At 38.0% G+C, this 18,292-nt stretch overlaps 2 protein-coding genes across 4 annotated transcripts; both read left to right on the plus strand.

Moving 5' to 3' along the window:
* Nucleotides 1–93: 93 nt before the first annotated feature.
* Nucleotides 94–5,956, plus strand: odr4 (odr-4 GPCR localization factor homolog). Of its 3 annotated transcripts, none has more exons than XM_014987044.2 (14): nucleotides 94–198; nucleotides 569–668; nucleotides 1,256–1,369; nucleotides 1,554–1,646; nucleotides 1,834–1,940; nucleotides 2,021–2,057; nucleotides 2,311–2,454; nucleotides 2,544–2,639; nucleotides 3,092–3,139; nucleotides 3,717–3,836; nucleotides 3,920–4,022; nucleotides 4,338–4,541; nucleotides 4,911–4,967; nucleotides 5,561–5,956. In XM_014987044.2, the coding sequence occupies exons 2-14, from the start codon at nucleotides 570–572 to the stop codon at nucleotides 5,629–5,631; spliced, it is 1,293 nt and encodes a 430-aa protein (XP_014842530.2). In that variant the 5' UTR covers nucleotides 94–198; nucleotide 569; the 3' UTR covers nucleotides 5,632–5,956. The 3 variants fall into 3 exon arrangements, with proteins under 3 accessions (XP_014842530.2, XP_014842533.2, XP_014842531.2); XM_014987047.2 differs by having other exon boundaries at nucleotides 4,914–4,967; XM_014987045.2 differs by lacking the exon at nucleotides 94–198 and adding an exon at nucleotides 276–412.
* Nucleotides 5,957–6,520: 564 nt separating this feature from the next.
* dpydb (dihydropyrimidine dehydrogenase b) lies at nucleotides 6,521–17,733 on the plus strand. Its single transcript, XM_014987041.2, has 25 exons — nucleotides 6,521–6,773; nucleotides 9,011–9,121; nucleotides 9,210–9,292; nucleotides 10,123–10,210; nucleotides 10,292–10,453; nucleotides 10,640–10,836; nucleotides 11,850–11,931; nucleotides 12,032–12,119; nucleotides 12,216–12,323; nucleotides 12,492–12,661; nucleotides 12,741–12,951; nucleotides 13,168–13,352; nucleotides 13,651–13,866; nucleotides 13,950–14,114; nucleotides 14,323–14,391; nucleotides 14,478–14,561; nucleotides 14,691–14,811; nucleotides 14,942–15,061; nucleotides 15,481–15,623; nucleotides 16,051–16,105; nucleotides 16,193–16,314; nucleotides 16,588–16,737; nucleotides 16,810–16,872; nucleotides 16,995–17,072; nucleotides 17,206–17,733. The coding sequence occupies exons 1-25, from the start codon at nucleotides 6,729–6,731 to the stop codon at nucleotides 17,368–17,370; spliced, it is 3,081 nt and encodes a 1,026-aa protein (XP_014842527.2). The 5' UTR covers nucleotides 6,521–6,728; the 3' UTR covers nucleotides 17,371–17,733.
* Nucleotides 17,734–18,292: the final 559 nt, after the last annotated feature.

Here is an 18,292-nt window from a genome sequence, read left to right on the forward strand (position 1 = left end):
GTTTTATTTTGAAGAACACATGGAAGTGCTTTTTAATTTTAGATCTAGCTTGACAAAATACTTTGACCCTTTCATAACGATATAAATATGCGACGGATATACGTCACAAAACAACTGTTGAATTTGTAGTTTTTTTCCGCTTTTTGCTTTGCTGACGAACCACAGCCAGTTATCAGAAGTGACTATTGTAGCTTTCAGGTTTGTACACATTTCACATTTGCTCCTGTAAGGAATTTTATACACAGTGTGAAATTTATTGAACTAAAACTTGTGGGTTCTTTTTTATTTGTAATCGTTCAAAACTATTACATATAAATGTAGCAGGAACAACTGACTAGCTAGTAAGGTACACAGTCAGGTTCTTATAATCGACGAGTTTGAGTTTTCCTTCACGTAATTCCGTGACAAAAGGGTGGGTTTTATTTCAAATTTAAACCTTTGTCTTATTTATTGGTCCATTTGTCTGTTTTAGCGCTGTTCCAGTCCTTCACGTGTCTTTCCCACTGCAAACCAACAAACATAAAATATTAAAGCTCGTGACTCTATATACCTTCTCTTTCTTTCACAGTATGGGTCGGAGCTATATTGTTGAAGATGATGTGGAGGGATATCTGTCCAAACTATGTTCACAGCTAGCAGGTCCAGTCACAGGTCTGCTTATTGGACAGGTGGGTCTTTGTCCAATACATTTCCCTACTTCATACTTATTTTAAGATTTCTCAGTTCAGTTTTGTGGTAGATCGACACAGAAGTTTGGATATTTGCAAAGTGGAGCAGTCTCTGCCAACTAAGCAGCTAGAAACTAAATATTTAAATGTGAACAGAAATTTTGATATCTCCACAGAATCTCAGTTCGATTTTGGTTTGAGCTTTGACTGGGCCATTCTAAGACACAAATACAGCTTCCTTAAATACCATATTTTTGTAGTCCAACAAGTACAATTTTTGTGCTTATTTTTGTTAACGACAGCTACTTTTCATGTTAAAGTTTAATAGGATATTTGTCCCAAATACATAATTTGGTAGATTTTTTTTTAAGTTGGAAAAAAGACACTGAAATTATTCAATAGAGCTACAGAGTGGTCCCTGGATGTCAAGGGGCTACATTTTTAAATCCGTTTCAGAGATGATGTCTTGTGTATATTTAAAATCTGTGCTTTCAAATGATTAATTATTGACATAGTTTAATGTTTTGTGAGCATATTTTGTGTGTTGGGAAATTATATCAAGTAATGTCAAGTACTAAATGTTTCAGAGCACGGTCCAAAGGGATTTTGTTGTTATGACAACAAGGACACCCCAAAACGACGAGTCTGCAGACGGCGGGAAGTCGGTGGACAAAGAGTGGGTGTCTGAGCACGCACGACAGGTAAGTACATAGATTCACACTCAGCCACTGCACTTATAGATGTTTTGAAGTCTTTTGCATGAAAGGAGTTAAAAAATGCATCCATGAAATATGAGTCAGTTCCAGAGGTTTCACAATATGTAACATGGAGAAGTCTGGCTGAATATTTGTCAGTGTTTAAACAGCAAGCCCTTGTTGTTTCCAGGTATCCAGGATGCTGCCTGGAGGCCTGTCTGTGTTGGGAGTTTTTATAATCAGTGAGAGTGATGCCAAGGACACTCTAACCACACTCCGACAGGTAACGGGACATGGCGGATATTTTAAAAACGTGAAAATAGCTGGAAATGGTCAGCTATATACACCGATAAGATAAGACATAACCTTATTAATCCTCCACCATGCTGGAGCTGACATATCAACCCAAGAGTCTGAGCGCTCTCCCTGTGTGTGTGTGTGTGTGTGTCTGTGTGTGTCTGTTTGGATAGTTGGTGTTTTCGGTGGAGAACCTGATCTCCTCGGAGCGGCTCTGGACGCCCGCTGATGATGATGTAACAGACTGCGTCACGCTGCACGTCAACCCCAAAACCAGGAAGTATCCTTTTTATCCCCACAGACGTGATGTTGTCTCTACCTCACACTGTGTGACGGTCTCTCTTTAACCTCTACCATCAGAACTGTCTGCAGAACGTTTGACGTCAAAGACCCCAAGGTTTGTGTGTATTTTGTCTTAAAATGCAGCGGCTTTGATCTGCAGCTGTTGCAGTCAAACCGCTTTGCTCTCCTTCTATAAATGTGTACGTCAGTTAATGCTTAACAATATCTTAAAATATGGTGATTAAGTTTTTTGTCCACTACTTCTTCTTTTTATGTTTAGCCTTAGCTCAATTTAAATTTAATGCAGAGTCATGGAATTGTAAATTATGATCCGCTGAGTTATTTTATTTATTTTTTGTTTGTTTCAGAGTGTGGCCAAACCAGCAGACTGGAAGTACCAGTCAGGTGTGTGCTCTTCCTGGGCTACGGTGTCCTGTTGCCTGAGCGTAGACCTGATGGTACCACTCCCAGAAAACATGGCCTTCACAAGAAACATGGACGATTGCCTTAAGGTTAAAAAAAAATATCACCTACTCTGATTCATGAAGCATTTCATACAGCAGTTTGACTGGAACTGGTTTTAGCTTCTTGTTTGTTTCAGGAGGAGCTGAAAGTTTGGGCACAGCAGATTGAAAGGGGAGTTTGTCTCATTGATGGAAAGAAGCTGCCAGAGGACTCGGAGCTCAAAGCAGGACAGGTTGTGTAAACATAAACGCTACAAGTTAATAAATCTACATGCACATGATGATAAAAACAGATTATTTGGAGTTGGATTTAATGGTGATTATCTTCACTGAAACTTTCAAGTTGACTTCTGCTACCAGTTTGATTAAACTTTTAGCTCTAATACATGCAGTGTTCTCCAACATGCTTAAAAATTAAGTTATTCTCCAACTTTAATGCATTTTATACTTGGATATAAAAAAAAACAACGTAAAATGCCTGGAATATCTACCATTTGTTTTATAATAAGATCCTGCTAACAAGTGAAGTCCACCTATTCTGTGATGATTAATTAGAAATTAACACTCAGCAGAAAAAACTAGAATAGCAAACAAACCTCTGTGCATCTTTTGGGCTGTATAATGTCAGATTATGTATAAAAGAGAAAAGTATATATTTTTTTTAATCTACTTTGTTTCCCTCCAGAAAAAGAATGTGAGACAGACCATCTCAGCCCAGTTGCTCATCACACCGGTAAGACACGCACAGCATCAGCCACATTTGTCTGCACTCCTGGTAGAGATGTCTAAAAAAGCTTCGTTATAAAGTTAAGTTAAAACCTTCTAATGAAAATTTTCAGTTAAGTGCATTTATTTGTTGAAATTAATTAAGTGAAACTAAATAACTTCAGGCTTACGAAGCGTGTTTCTGGACACTGAAAGACGCTTTGCAATGAAATCAGGAATTCAAAGCGAGCAGCGTTTACATGTGTTTTTTTTTTTATAGGAGTAAAAGTAACTTTACCATCTGTGATTCTTCAAATTAATCAGTTATTTTTGTTAGGTTTAATCTAACTTCTCTTTTTCTATTCCTTAATAAATGCACTCAATTTGGAGGATGTATTTTTCAAAAATTTTCACTGTAAAATGTTATTTTACAGTGAAATTTTTTTTTTTACTATTTTACATAATTTCCAGGCATAGGAACAAATGGGGGGTCACACAGAGAAATCTACTCTGTTGTATTTTGCAAAAACGTTCCGCTTTGAGTGAATAGAGATTCTGAGTAAAGTGATATTGGGTCCTTTACCTGAACCTCCTCTGCGTTGCAGGATGTCCAGACGGCAGCAGATGTGGTTCAGCGGTGCGGAGGCTGCGTGTCGGTCAGAGGAGCGATCCACAGCAGAGCTTTCCTTCACAGCAACAAACCAAAAGCTAAACTGGCTGAGAAGGTGATGCTTGTTACAGGCTGACAAAATGCATAATTTAAAATAATTTGTCAACTAGTAGTAGTTAAAGTTTTTGTTATGAGCAGCTGCTGAAGAGAGATATCGTTTCTACGGTGGCCACAAGAGTTCAGATGCTGCTGGAGGAGCCGCAGAAACAAAATGAGGAGAACAAGGGCCGGAAACAGACGGGTATGAAGTCAAACTCCACATGGTGGACTCAGTTAGTGATATGATTATTGCTGTACAGATTTATGTTTGGACTCAGGGCTGTGAGGAGGTTCAGAATGACCCGATTCCACCAAATCCAGTTGGTTTAATGGCGTATGGCAGGTTGTTAGACCTGAAATTAAACACAAATTAAGTTATCTGAAGATATTAAAAATTTTACGATAATTAAAAAGAGGGGGTGCAGTAGGGTTCCATTTTCACAAAATCATTAAACTAAAGGAACGATGGATAGATTGTTGTTGTAAAAGACGTTTCTGCTCTTGTCTGCGGCTTCAGAGCAGTCCTGCCTCCCTCGTCGTGTCTTCTGCCCAGTGAAATCCACTGGCCCGCTGAGTGTGTGTGACTACCAGTTTAGCGACGAAGGATTGTCAGAAATGACCGACCGGTTCAAGGAGATGTTGGACATGGACGCAGCCGAGGAAGACTTGGACGCCACTCGGGAAATTATTGCAGAAGTCATAGAGAGCGAGGCGACAGAAGGTACTAACAACGCTCTGCTGTGATTTGCTGAAAGGGCCTTTTTTATTAATTGTTTTTAAAACCAAACAATGCAGTCAAAATAAGTCAAACAGGTAACAAATTTCTACATTAGGAAATTCAGCTGATTGCATCCAGTCATTAACCTACTGCAATTCCTCATACTGACTCTGCATTACTGTTGCTTTGCTATGCTGGTGTATAATAAGCAACATTTACTAAAGCAAAACACAGAAACTTCTTTTCAAGCACAAATCTGATTCAAAGTTAAATAAATATCTCTCATTTTCACGCTGAATAACTTGGCTGTGAGTGCAGGTGTGATGTAACCATGGGTGCCTGATTCATTACATTATATTTGTGTGTTTCAAGAAGAAGAACCAGCAGAAGAGAATGAGATGCTGGATCCCTGGAGAAACAACTACATTGGTGAGGTCCTTCTGCCTACGTTAGACCACAGCAGCTAATTCAATTCTGCCGTTTTAACTTTGTTGTCTCGCTAACATGTTTTGATCATCTTTTCTTTGAAATGAGCCTTAATAAACACAAAAAGCAGTTTTCAAATAATTATTTTATTTATTTATTAAGGGATAACATCTAGTCTCTGTGTTAAAACACACATTACCCCAATTGTTTGTTACACATCAATGCACATTTGTAGCATTTTAAACTGCTGGACCTGATTGAAACTATCGTTTTTTGAGGATCAGAACTCCCATCCTCAAACTGAGCATATTAGCAGCAAAAACAACTCACACAAGCAGGGCATTTATTTCTGTATCAAACCACATACACATGGATACAATTAAAATCACTGTCAAAGAATCTTTAATTATAAAAGACTAATGAGGTTTTATGTATCTATTTTTTTGTCAAATGCATCCTGTACCAGATAAAACCAGTTTATTTCAACTCTATGCAGGAATATTAGACTGAAAATCCTTCTAATCTAACAGTTTCTTTGTTTTAGAAATGGATTGCTGCATTAACATTTCAAAATCCTCCTCCTCCTCCTTGTTTAGGTGTTGCCATGGCTACTGCTGTCGCCCTGCTGGCCTTGGCTGCATCAATTGTGTATCTGAGCGACGTCTGAGGCTCCGTCCAAACACTAAAATGAAGTACTTTGTGTCAAACACTTCTGGAAAATCTCTGACTGAATCAGAGAGCAGAAGGCGGCTTCCCAGAGGAGATGGCGACTCCACCCGTTTGAACAGTTCTTGTTGAAATTGAATGTGTTTTACATTACATCCTATTTGGAGAAAAAAAGAGGCTTGGCATTAAACACTTAATAAAAAAAAAAAAAAAACACTTCTTAAGTTGAGACCGTGTTGAGTTGCGTTTAAGACTGTGGTGTAAAAAGTGTTTTTCTATTTTCTCAAACAGTGTTAAATAAAACTAAATATTTACAGAAATTCCTACATCTGTGTCTTGAGTTTTTCACTTTATTACATAAAAGGTGTTTTTTTGGAACCTCAAAAATATTATTAACAGTAATAATTGCTGTTTTTAATGATAGTAATAGATGTAAAATAGAATAGACACTGAAAATAAAATGGTTAGGAAGACTTTTATGTATTTTAAGTGCAGGAAGGGCTACATGATGGAACAATGGTTAGCATTGTCGCCTTGCATGTCTAAATTGCTAAATTGCTCCTAGGTATGAGTATTTGTCCTGTGCGTCTCTGTGGCATCTTTTAATAGACTGGTAACCTGTCCTGGTGTACCCAAACTCCTGCACCTTGTGTGAACAAGCAGACGACAGACGGGTGTAAGAGCAAGAGGGTCAGGATTCAGATTTTTCTACAGCATGTGAAAGCAGGAAAAGTACATGCAGAGCTCAACTCTCCCTCCAGAGGAGGAGCCTGAGGCCGACATTTTTCCCCAATTATTGTTTGACTTGTCCAAGTGCACAGTGCACAGAAATGTGCACCCAGCTCTGCTGAACTTTGACCCTCAGAGCAATAACATCCCCATTTGTCCGTTTTTCTTTATCAGCTGAGCAACCTTGGCATTTGTGATACGTCAGGCTGCTGTCCAACCTCTCTGTTGGGAAGGGAGTGGGCCGGTGAAATATACGACCTCCTGTGAGAGTTTCAGTTGTGAGCTTGGCAGTCCTGGACGGAGCTTCGGACGGCTAATCCACAGCTAAAAGCCCAGAATATTCAGATCAGCTTAAAGCAAAACAAGAAGATGAACAGAAACATCAAGTTGAGTAAAGATCTCCCAGACATTGAGGTAACTTGTTGCATGCACTTTTTATTTGGGTTGCTATTAAAATCAGTCAAATCTTTTGATTAACTGTCTATATTATAATGTATCCATTGCACACAGTGTGAATTATGTTTTCAGAGTGCATGCTTACCATGTTATTAAGCAAGACCAATGTTTCTCAGGCATTGGCACCCCTGTTAAAATTTGGGGGGATTTGAGGTGTAAGAATATTGAGGCTATGATAAATAATTAAGATTTTTTTTTCAGCATATAATGTGATATATCTGTACAATTTAAGTGGAAAAAAACTATTTAATGGGGAAAAAAAGCTGCCTGCATAAATTGGGATCTTTGAACTTATTCTTTGTTGAGGCACCTTTTAGTTCAATTTTAGCCTTTTGTCTTGTGTTTTCTCCTGTTAATTGTTGTTTATTTCCCCTACTAAAATTGCCTCAGACTAGTCCTATGATACAAAAGTATCAGTCAGGAAAAGGGTACAGAATTTTACAGCATTATTTAGACTTTGACTTAAGAAAGAGTCTTAAACTTACATGAAGTTTAAGTCTTAAAATTAAGACTTAAGGTTATTTTTTTTAAATACAATCCTTTATATTTTAATTATCGTCTTTTATAATTAACTACAAACAGAGATTTGTGAAATAGTCTCCAGCATTGATTATGAAGCTCAACAGGGAGTTATTTTGCATACAACAAACCAGGATAAGTACTGACCTCTTATGAAATCATTTTACCAAAAAATAAAAAAGGAGACTTTTTTTGTTCTTGTGCTTTAGAAATAATTCCACATTTGTTGTTCATTTACTTTCAATCCTTTAAATCCGCTGATTTAATCCACAGCTAAAACCTTTGTCATCTTTAAGTTTTAGTTTGAATTTAGAAGAATTTTACAGCTTTTAATCTGGAAACCTGAGATTTCCTGAATGCTCACACTCCCACATAGCAAGTGTAAAAAAAAGTCTAAAACTGGATTAAAGACATCAGTGTTTAAAGTGAAACAATATTTATCACACAAACTCTGAACATAATCATACTAACATGAATAAATCTTTTCGAGTCACTTTATTTAGACCAATTATTAACACTACAGTCTTCAGCAGCCTTATGTTTTTTGCAAATCGGCAGGATGAATAAAGAGCCAGAAACCATATGGTGTGGTTTTAACCTGAGTGAATGAACTTACGTAAGAAGCCATGTGATGGGTGTACAAACTGCAGACAAGTAGCACATGGTGGGGAGCGGGGAGCCGAGTGAGCACGTGAGCCGAAGGACCAACAGTTAACCATTAAAACCTGCGTTTGCACAGACAGTAAAGCAAACAGTGAAAAGCTTCTTGGTAATGTTTGGATGCCAGTGACTGGAGGAAAAGGCTCGTTGTAGCTACTCAGTAGATATAAGACTTACAGATTTTAAATAAGAAATAACATAAGAACAAACTGCATAAAAACAAAATATAAAATAATGGCATTTTCATTTCTGCTGTCATGCGTTGATGGAGCAACAGGTCACTTCTCTTTGGCATAGTGTCCTTGCAGTTCATCGTTATCTCAGCATGTTGAACCTATGAGCCTCTCTTCCAAGAACGTTCCTGTTTTTGTATTTTTTTTTCCTTTTTTTACCAGCAGATAACTGTCTGCTTTTCAGGCAGATAACACCAAAGGTTCTTATACAGTGACATCAATCAATATCAATCTTTGGTTTGTTAAAATAAAAAAAAAAGATTTAAAAAGTAATGAGTCAATTTTAGTAATATCATTATGCGTCTTTATATTTGATTTTGAATTATAACAAACAAACAGCATAATAACCTAAATTCCAACTCTTACACTTGTTTTCATTTGTCTGGAAGGCACAACATTATATACCACGACGAACAGATTGCAATTATAATGGCATGTGAATTATCTTTTATTGGTATTAATCTGATATGTTAAATAATAACTAATAATATTAAATGTGTTTTCACTAAGAGAGAAATATGTGCAATTAAAAATAAGAGACTGAAAACATCAGTGTGTAGTTAATCTTTATTATGTATTCTGAAAGTGAATTGTGTTAGTGAAATTTAATTTTTCAATAATATTCCAATTTATTGCACATAACTGTATTTTCTGATTGAAACCTTAAAAGCAAGTCCAGTGAGCCTTTACTAATAAACATATAGGTGGAGATAAAAAAAAAAGAATAATCTAACTCTGTTGGAATCTGATAATCTAAAATAATTATTATTTTCTTCTTTTCAGAGCATCCTGGCTCTGAATCCCAGAGTGAAGAGTCATGCTCAGATCTTTTCTACTGCAAGCAAGAAGAAAGAGAAGAAACACTGGAAGAGAAACCCTGAAAGAAACTGTGATGTAAGAAAGTCACACGCGACTGACACGCATCGGAGATGTCAGTGTAACTGAATAGTTGGCGTGTTGCTCGTCTCTTGCTTGTTTTCAGTCTTGCCTGAAGTTAGAAAACAACTTTGATGACATCAAGCACACAACTCTGAGCGAGAGAGGAGCTCTCCGGGAAGCACTGCGGTAAAAAGAGACAATGTTGTTTTCTTAAGCAAATGAATCCCAGGCACAGAAACAGCCACATTATGCAACATAAATAAACTTTCTGAGATTAAATCGATTATGTGTAACAATAATTTGTAGCAGCAGAGAAGAAAAAACATTACGAAGGTTTTGCTGGATGCTGGTAGTGCCTCTCCACTAAAGCAAAATGTAGAAGTTTGAAGTTATTTTAAAACAAAACTCTGTCAGAAGAGATTTTAATGATAACTAAACATGCAACTCTTCAAGCTCAGAACAATAAATGTATATTTTTTCCAGTAAGACCTGAGCTGCCTCAGGTTCACTCATAACTCAAAGAACTAAAAGTGCATCAGATTGTTACGACAGGCTGAACAAGGCCAGAAAAGTAAGTCAATGCTCTGCATGTTGGACCTGAGATGTGAGCTTTTTTTGTTCAGAACATTTTCCAGAGAATTTACTGTGCCACTTAGACATTTCCGTTCTTTTTAATAGTTATTTTTATATGCTATTTTGTTTTTATTTTTCTCTGATACTCTACTTATTTTTTATCATTCTTTTCATTTTAAGATACTTTAAATTGAGTTTACAAGAACTTTGAAAGCTTCTAAAAAGTCTTATTTTCCTCCCAGAATTTAACAGTCTTTTGAATTATTTTTTTTTATATCCTGTGGTCAGTTTGTTGAATGATGTAAATTTTGTTTCCTTAAAAGTACTAATGAAGCTATGCTAATGACGATGCTTATTTGTTGAATCTCTTGGGATTACATCATTAAAAACTTGAACTTTCTGAAAGAAGCAGTTCATTTAATTGAACCAAAATCTGTTTTCAGGTGTCTAAAATGTGCCGATGCTCCCTGTCAGAAGAGCTGCCCGACAAACCTGGACATCAAGTCATTCATTACAAGTATTTCCAACAAGGTGCAGAAGCAAACAATCAGATCATTCCTGTCATAAAAGGACAGGAAAAGAATTAAAATAGTTCATGTGTCTGTGTAACAGAACTACTACGGGGCAGCGCGGGCCATCCTCTCTGACAACCCTCTGGGTCTGACCTGTGGGATGGTTTGTCCCACATCAGAGCTGTGTGTCGGGGGCTGCAACCTGTACGCCTCTGAAGAAGGACCCATCAACATCGGAGGGCTGCAGCAGTTTGCTACTGAGGTACAAATATCGTCTGCTCCAGGAAAAACACTGAAACATCAGGTTGATTTATGTACCGGGACATTTTATTATTGCGCCTTTACTGATATTGCTCAATCGTAATCATCCTCAGTTATATTAGCAAGCAGGAAATAAGCTTTTAGAGGTGTGGACATAAATGTGCACTGTCTTTGTGTCTCTGTACAGGTGTTCAGTAAAATGGGCATCCCTCAAATCAGGAACCCTGAACTCCCAGCAGCCAATGAGATGCCAGAGTCCTACCACGCTCCCATTGCTCTGATTGGCTGCGGCCCAGCCTCAATCAGTTGCGCTTCTTTCCTGGCCCGTCTGGGATATGATAATATCACTATATTTGAGAAACAGAAGTACATCGGAGGATTGAGGTATAATAAATTCATACCATCTGTAAAAAGTACATTTATTATTCATATTAGGTGGCATTTCATTTAATTTATTAGTCTATTTCTGTAGGAACAAGTGTTTGATGTCAAGAAATACAGAGTATGTGAATGTTTATAGTCTGACTGTAAGCAGTTGAAAACGGACTACAAAACACAATGACATCAGATTAAACACGTGGTGCTGAACTACGACTAAACAACATGATCTATCCTCCGAAATTGATTTGTCAAGTCAGTCAAAAATTATTTAATCCCATTTACTCTGGCATCTCTAAAAATCTAGTCATTACCATCTACCAAATCTGACAGGCTGTTCGGCTACAACATTAGGAGCAGCAGAGAGATCCATTGTATCTCTGTTTCTAGGACATGAACTCCATAAAGTCTGGAAACTAGGGAAAAGTCACCAGAAGAATGTCAAAGATGAAGGAAACTATAGAAATAGAAAACCTGTAAGTGGCTGCAAAAAACTCTTCAGACTGTGATGGGAAGTCACCCTGCAGTAGGATAATCACCTTAAACATATACATAAAGATACAATCTAATAGTTTAGATCAAAGCATATTCATATTCATTGATTATATATTAGACTGATTATCTAACCTTCCAACCTGACTCAGCTATGCTTGGCATTTAAAGAAGAAGGGCAGCTCTAATTGGGGCAAAATGTGCTTCTATAAAGAATTCCTGCAGGAAAACTGAAAATAAATGCATCACACACTTTTCAGATTTTTACTTGAAAACCAGTGTTTTCAAGTAAAAAAGACTAGCTTTTTTCTTCTTCTTAATTGTAGTAATATAATACTAATATTTTACGTTTGTCTATATCACTAAATTCCAAATAAATGTATTGAATTTTATTTGTTTTATTTGTATTAGTGCTTACATGTGGTACTGCAGAGAGTTTGCTTAATCTTTGTACAGAAAAATGTGACAAAAGTACCTCTGAAAAAGGGGAAATCTTGACACTTCAGTGCTTGAACTTGCTCTTGCAGCACCTCAGAAATCCCTCAGTTCAGGCTTCCCTATGAGGTTGTCCAGTTTGAAATAGATTTGATGAAGGACCTGGGAGTGAAGGTATTACTTTTGCATTCTCGTGGCACATTTTCCTGTTCGTAGGAGTTGTTGAGTCTTCACAGTTTTCTCAAAATGTGTGTGTTTACTGTGGTGTGTGCAGGTGGTTTGTGAGAAAGGTTTAGGTGTTAATGGAATGACTCTTTCATCCCTGAAAGGGGAGGGATTTAAAGCTGTCTTCATTGGGATTGGTGAGTTGAATCCACTCATCATTACCATCAGTTATAATCCACATTAAGATTGTGATGTTCGAGAATGTCTGTCTGTGTGTGTTTGCATTTCTCCAGGTCTGCCTCAGGCTAACAGGGCCGAGATCTTCCAGGGTTTAACTGTGGACCAAGGCTTTTTCACTTCTAAAGACTTTCTGCCTGTGGTGGCTTCTGCCAGTAAGAAAGGTACTGTGAAGTCAAGCTGCACGGTCCAACCAATTCCTGCAAATGAACAGTTGTGATGAATGAACAATTACCTATATTACGTGAAAATACCAACCAGTTTCTGTAGCTAAGTTTCAAAAACCAACGTTTAGTTTGGGGAAATATATTCTAAGGCAAAATGCTGTGTAGGTATGTGTCAGTGTCGCTCTGCGCTCCCGGAGTTAAAGGGGGTGGTGATCGTGTTGGGCGCCGGCGATACCGCATTCGACTGCGCCACCTCAGCTCTGCGCTGCGGAGCCAGGAGAGTCTACGTCTGCTTCAGGAAAGGTTTCACCAACATCAGAGCCGTTCCTGAGGAGGTGTGACGAGAGATGATCAGACACAATGTTTTAAAAACAGATCATTTGATGACTGCGCGTGTTATTTCTGGTTTGTCAGATGGAGCTAGCTAAAGAGGAGAAGTGTGAGTTCCTGCCCTTCCTGTCTCCTCGTGAGGTCATCATGAAGAATGGCAGGATCGCCGGGCTGCAGTTCTGCCGCACCGAGCAGACCGAGGAAGGCGACTGGCTGGAAGACGAGGATCAAATCATCAGGCTGAAGGCTGATTACATTATTAGTGCCTTTGGGTCCATGCTGAATGACCCACAAGGTAAGTTATCTACAAAGAATCGTGGTATTTCTATGTCATTACAACTAACATAAATACTTCTAAACTTTAATTTTTAACATAGATAATCATTAAACATGTAACTATTTAAGCTTTATAAGCAACAGGATATTTTTGATGTGCAATGTTAAAAAAGTATCTAAATCCCTTTTCTGGTTTAAAAGTGTCCCACTCCACTCTTCATGTATGTTTTTGCAGTGACTGCAGCCATGGCTCCTGTGAAGCTGACCCGCTGGGGAACTCCGGAGATCAACATGGAAACCATGCAGACCAGTGAACCCTGGGTGTTTGCAGGAGGAGACGTTGCTGGTTTGGCGAACACCACAGTGGAGTCTGTGAATGATGGCAAACAGGCTTCGTGGCACATTCACAGATACATGCAGGTAAATCTGTCCTAGTCTGGTTTATTAGAATCTATTATCCTTAACCAACTGTGTTCACATTTTACTTGACTGTATAAACAACCTTAGCATTGTTCCAAACATTTGGTTTCTAAGATTCAGAAGATTTTCTTAAGATTTACTTGAGGATTTGCTTGACTATTTTTGACAGTCAGACAGGTCAAAACAGAGCAGATATGTTAATGATCCCTGTTGGAGGAAGGTGTTGCTGTCATGCAGTCTGGCTTAATGCAGCGATGCTTATAATTCTGAAAAGAAATTCCATCTGTTGTTTTTCTAGTCCCTCTATGGACACACAGTGGACACCGTCCCAAAGCTACCTTTGTTCTACAGTGCGATAGATCAGGTGGATATCAGTGTGGAGGTTTGTGGTCTGAAGTTTCCCAACCCATTCGGCCTAGCTTCTGCTCCTCCCACCACCAGCACAGCCATGATCAGACGAGCCTTTGAGCAAGGATGGGGCTTCGCTCTGACCAAAACCTTTGGACTGGATAAGGTATGAACGTGAGTGAGTTCATACAAGAGTGAACTCAAACCGAGACGACCTTCTGAATGGGCTGTAAAAATGCGTTGCTGTAGGATCTGGTGACCAACGTGTCTCCTCGTATCGTGCGAGGCAACACCTCAGGGCACGTGTATGGACCGGGTCTGGGATCCTTCCTCAACATTGAGCTCATCAGTGAGAAAACAGCAGCGTACTGGTGTCAGTCTGTCGCTGAGCTGAAGAAGGACTTCCCTCACAATGTAAAGGATAAGTCAAGTCTTCAATAACATCTGCTAATTAAACCAGTTTGGACGGTTATTAAAGAACTCTTATTTTTAACAACATGTACTATATTAGACAGATGCACACAAATGTTTGTGTGTATTGTGTCTGCAAAACCATGTGAAGCAAACAGAGGAAATCATCAAGTTGTTCAAAACGTCTAAAAACTTTCTTTATCTTGCCCAGATTGTGATCTCCAGCATAATGTGCAGCTACAACAAGGAAGACTGGACAAAGCTCGCCAAGATGGCTGAGGTGAGAGAATACACATTTTATTGGTTTTTATCCCACACAAAGTGTGATCAGTATTGTGATGATATTGTGAATATGTGTGTGTTTAGGAGTCAGGAGCAGATGCATTGGAGCTCAACCTGTCATGTCCTCACGGGATGGGAGAAAGGGGAATGGGACTGGCCTGTGGACAAGTATACAGACTGCCAAAGCTTTTTGTGCCATAAGTTGTTATTAGAGTTATTATTATTTAGACCTTTAAGCACACAAGCTTTGCGAAAAGACTAATAACCTCTTTGACGTTTTTAATTTTGTGTTGTCAGGACCCGGTGTTGGTGCGAAACATCTGTCGGTGGGTGCGTGCAGCAGTTTCCATTCCTTTCTTTGCCAAACTTACACCAAATGTCACAAATATTGTTGACATTGCCAAAGCAGCACATGAAGGTAAGCTTTTCACCATAACTTTTTTTTTTTTTCCTTTTTAAACGTTTACAGCTAACTTTAAGAACACCAGAGTAAAAAATGGACAACTAGCAGAAATGGGTTTATTCTCGTAACTTGTCGTGTGTTGTAGGTGGAGCAGATGGAGTGACGGCCACCAACACTGTCTCGGGTTTGATGAGTCTGAAGGCTGACGGCTCTCCCTGGCCATGTGTTGGTGTGAGCAAACGCACCACCTATGGAGGAGTGTCTGGTAAATATTCAGTTCACCTTCTGGGAAACAATACAGAACAATGTGACACAATTTATCCTGATTCAATGTCACACAAAGCTACACAACAAAGAGGCCTGTGAATGGACTTGTTACACAGTAATGCTTCACAAAATATTTGGGATGTCTATGAGCTAAAGGCTGAAATGAAAGAGTTGATAGGAGTAAAAAAAATTTAAGAGCATATTGGAAAATTAATTGCATATTTTAATTTGTAAATATGGAAACACGGCATTTAAGGAATCCATACAATGTGAATTCAATGTAAAGTTTAAAAAATGACTGGGGATGATTTGTTAAGCAATGTTTTAGCATCTTATTTGTACAGTAGTGTACTCCAATTGTATAAAACAACTGCCTCTAAATGGAGTACCTACTTTTCTAAACACTGCTGGGTGCAGGTAATGCCATCAGACCCATCGCTCTCAAAGCCGTGTCAGCCATTGCTAGGGCAATCCCCGGTTTTCCTGTCCTGGCCACCGGTGGTATCGACTCGGCAGAGAGCGGACTCCAGTTCCTCCACGCTGGAGCCTCGGTGTTGCAAGTAATGACAAAAATACATGTACTTGTTTTTCTTCTAATGTGAGATTGATCCACACAATAAATGCTTAGACTGTAAATTCTCGTGGACAAAAATTACATAGTTGACCATAGTTGTTACTCGGATGTTCGCAATGCATTAGCACTCCTATTTCTACCAACAACGGTGCCAGCAGTTCACTTCTTTCTTGTTGTGTGAAACAGTCACTGTGAAGGGAAGCAGCTGGAAGTCTAAATTTTCTTCACATAATCAGTACATGTTTTACTTAATAGAGTAAGATACAATAAGTGGCTGTTAAAACCTTCTTCTGTGTTACCGATAAACAACCAACCATCTGTTTGATGTTATTTTGTTAAAATGGTAGTTTGAGTAGAAATAATCTGTGAATTTAATACAAAGACATCTGTCCTCATCTATCTCCTTATAACAGGTGTGTAGTGCAATTCAGAACCAGGACTTCACGCTAATTGAGGATTACTGTGTTGGTATGTGACACCACCTCATTTTGGACCTATTTACAATCTTTAGATTGTTTGATTCCAGCATCATGTTTAGTATAAGTATGTGTTTAGGTCTGAAGGCCTTATTGTACCTGAAGAGCCTGGAGCTAAAGGACTGGGATGGTCAGTCTCCTCCAACTGAAAAACATCAGAAAGGAAAACCAGTTCTCAAACTGGGAGACCTGGTTGGGAAGGTAAACAAACAAGATCTTGTTATAACTGCATTAACATTGATTAATGGATTGGCTGTTGTGTTTGTAGGTAATCTCTGATTTTTGGCAATTTAGTGGTAGCAGTACCATTGAAGATAACAAGAGGTATTTGAATAAATATTTCATAGTTCCTATTTATTTTTGATGTGTGTGTGTGTGTGTGTGTGTGTGTGTGTGTGTGTGTGTGTGTGTGTGTGTGTGTGTGTGTGTGTGTGTGTGTGTGTGTGTGTGTGTGTGTGTGTGTGTGTGTTGTAGACCCTTCCTAGCTTTGGTCCATACCTACAACAGAGAACTGAAGCCATAGCCAAGTACAAAAGTGATCTCAGAAAAGCTGGTAAAACAGATGTGACAGACACAAACGTCAATCGTGTCAACCAGCCCAAAAGACCAGTTCCTGCTGTCAAGGTAGCTCACAATTTTGATACAGAATAATCAATTAATTTTCATTAATTTAAAAGGAGCTTGCTGTTTTTGTAGGATGTGATAGCCAGAGCACTGCGGTACATCGGAGCATATGGGGAACTTAACAACATGGAGCAGGTACACAAGCTGTTTTTACAAACTATAGCTAGTTATTTTTCATTTAAACTTTTTTCTTCCAGATAAAACACAATTTAAGTGAGGACACCAACTAAAAAGTCTTATATCATTTGTCATTTTAGGTCCAGGCTCTGATAGACGAAGATATGTGCATCAACTGTGGTAAATGTTACATGACTTGCAACGACTCAGGATACCAGGTACGCCTTTCTGTTAAATTAAAAGCATTTCTCTGTTATCAAAAATATTGATTTTAACATAGTTTTGTTTTTTGTTTTTTTATCAGTTTTTATTTGCTGGAGAGATTAATATGATTTCTATATATCTACCCAGGCTATACAGTTTGATCCAGAGACCCATCTTCCTTTTGTGACGGACAGCTGCACAGGATGCACTCTTTGTCTCAGTGTCTGCCCCATTATAGACTGCATCAATATGGTTACCAGGACAACACCTCATGTACCTCAGAGAGGCATACCCATTAGCCCTGTCTGCTAAAGGGATTATAAAACAGAACAAACCAATTAAATGTTGAGATTAAACATTTTTGTGCTTTAGTTTGAGATAACTGCTCTGGCAAACTGTGTCACGGTAAATCAAAGTAGTTTCAAAGAGATTTTATTAAAAAGAATAGGTAGTAAGGCATTAACTAATTTGTACAAAAATATTTAATAATTTGTATTAATTGCATTTGTTAATAATTTGATTAATGTTTATCTTAACTTTGTGGTTAACTTTATGACTATCTACTCATCAATGGGGTAACTGAAAAAGCTTATAGCATACACTGTATATTCATGTATAAAAAAATCAGCCCTACTGTCCTCATGGAGTTGAATAAAGCTTTGTTGTTGCAGTAAACCATCTGTACTTTTAGGTGGAATGACACATTAACTGGGTTCTTGTTGCAAAAACAGAAGGAATATGTGCATGTTTGTGATTAAGAAAATGTCAGAATTAAAAATGTTACATACTGATATAAGGCATGATATAAACTTAAAACATATGTACTTTAAATATATTGTGGAGATATGGGTTTTTTTACAGAGTGCATATTTTCATAAACTAAACAAAGATTCCTGACTGTGTAGGAAAGACAACTACGTATGGAAGAGGATTAGGGCCATTGGAAAAAAGAAAAAAAAAATCTGATTTTAAAGTCAGAACTGTTTTATTTTATTTTTTTTCCAGTGGCCCCAATCCTCTTCCGTAGACAACCTTTCCTACACAGGAAAGGTTGTTATTTTTACAATAACTGTAAAAATACAGTTATTGTATTTTTAGACTTCTAAAAATACAATAACTGACTCAGTTTCTTCAATTTTGTTTAATAATGCCCTGCTGGAAGGTGAAGCTTTACCTCAGTCTTAAACCTTCGCTACCTCTAACAGAATTTTTACTATCATTATTATTAGTAGTA

This window comes from Poecilia mexicana, unplaced genomic scaffold (genome assembly GCF_051168715.1).
Source record: "Poecilia mexicana isolate PSO_F unplaced genomic scaffold, ASM5116871v1 scaffold_17, whole genome shotgun sequence".
In the NCBI taxonomy this organism is placed as follows: domain Eukaryota; kingdom Metazoa; phylum Chordata; class Actinopteri; order Cyprinodontiformes; family Poeciliidae; genus Poecilia; species Poecilia mexicana.

Excerpts from the sequence above, each read along its gene's own strand:
- odr4 (XM_014987044.2), top strand. The coding sequence starts at position 570 with ATGGGTCGGAGCTATATTGTTGAAGATGATGTGGAGGGATATCTGTCC. Across the intron at positions 2,455-2,543 it reads ACATGGACGATTGCCTTAAG|GAGGAGCTGAAAGTTTGGGC; the intron begins GTTAAAAAAAAA and ends TGTTTGTTTCAG. Across the intron at positions 3,140-3,716 it reads CCCAGTTGCTCATCACACCG|GATGTCCAGACGGCAGCAGA; the intron begins GTAAGACACGCA and ends TCTGCGTTGCAG.
- dpydb (XM_014987041.2), top strand. The coding sequence starts at position 6,729 with ATGAACAGAAACATCAAGTTGAGTAAAGATCTCCCAGACATTGAG. Across the intron at positions 6,774-9,010 it reads AAGATCTCCCAGACATTGAG|AGCATCCTGGCTCTGAATCC; the intron begins GTAACTTGTTGC and ends TCTTCTTTTCAG. Across the intron at positions 10,454-10,639 it reads TGCAGCAGTTTGCTACTGAG|GTGTTCAGTAAAATGGGCAT; the intron begins GTACAAATATCG and ends GTCTCTGTACAG.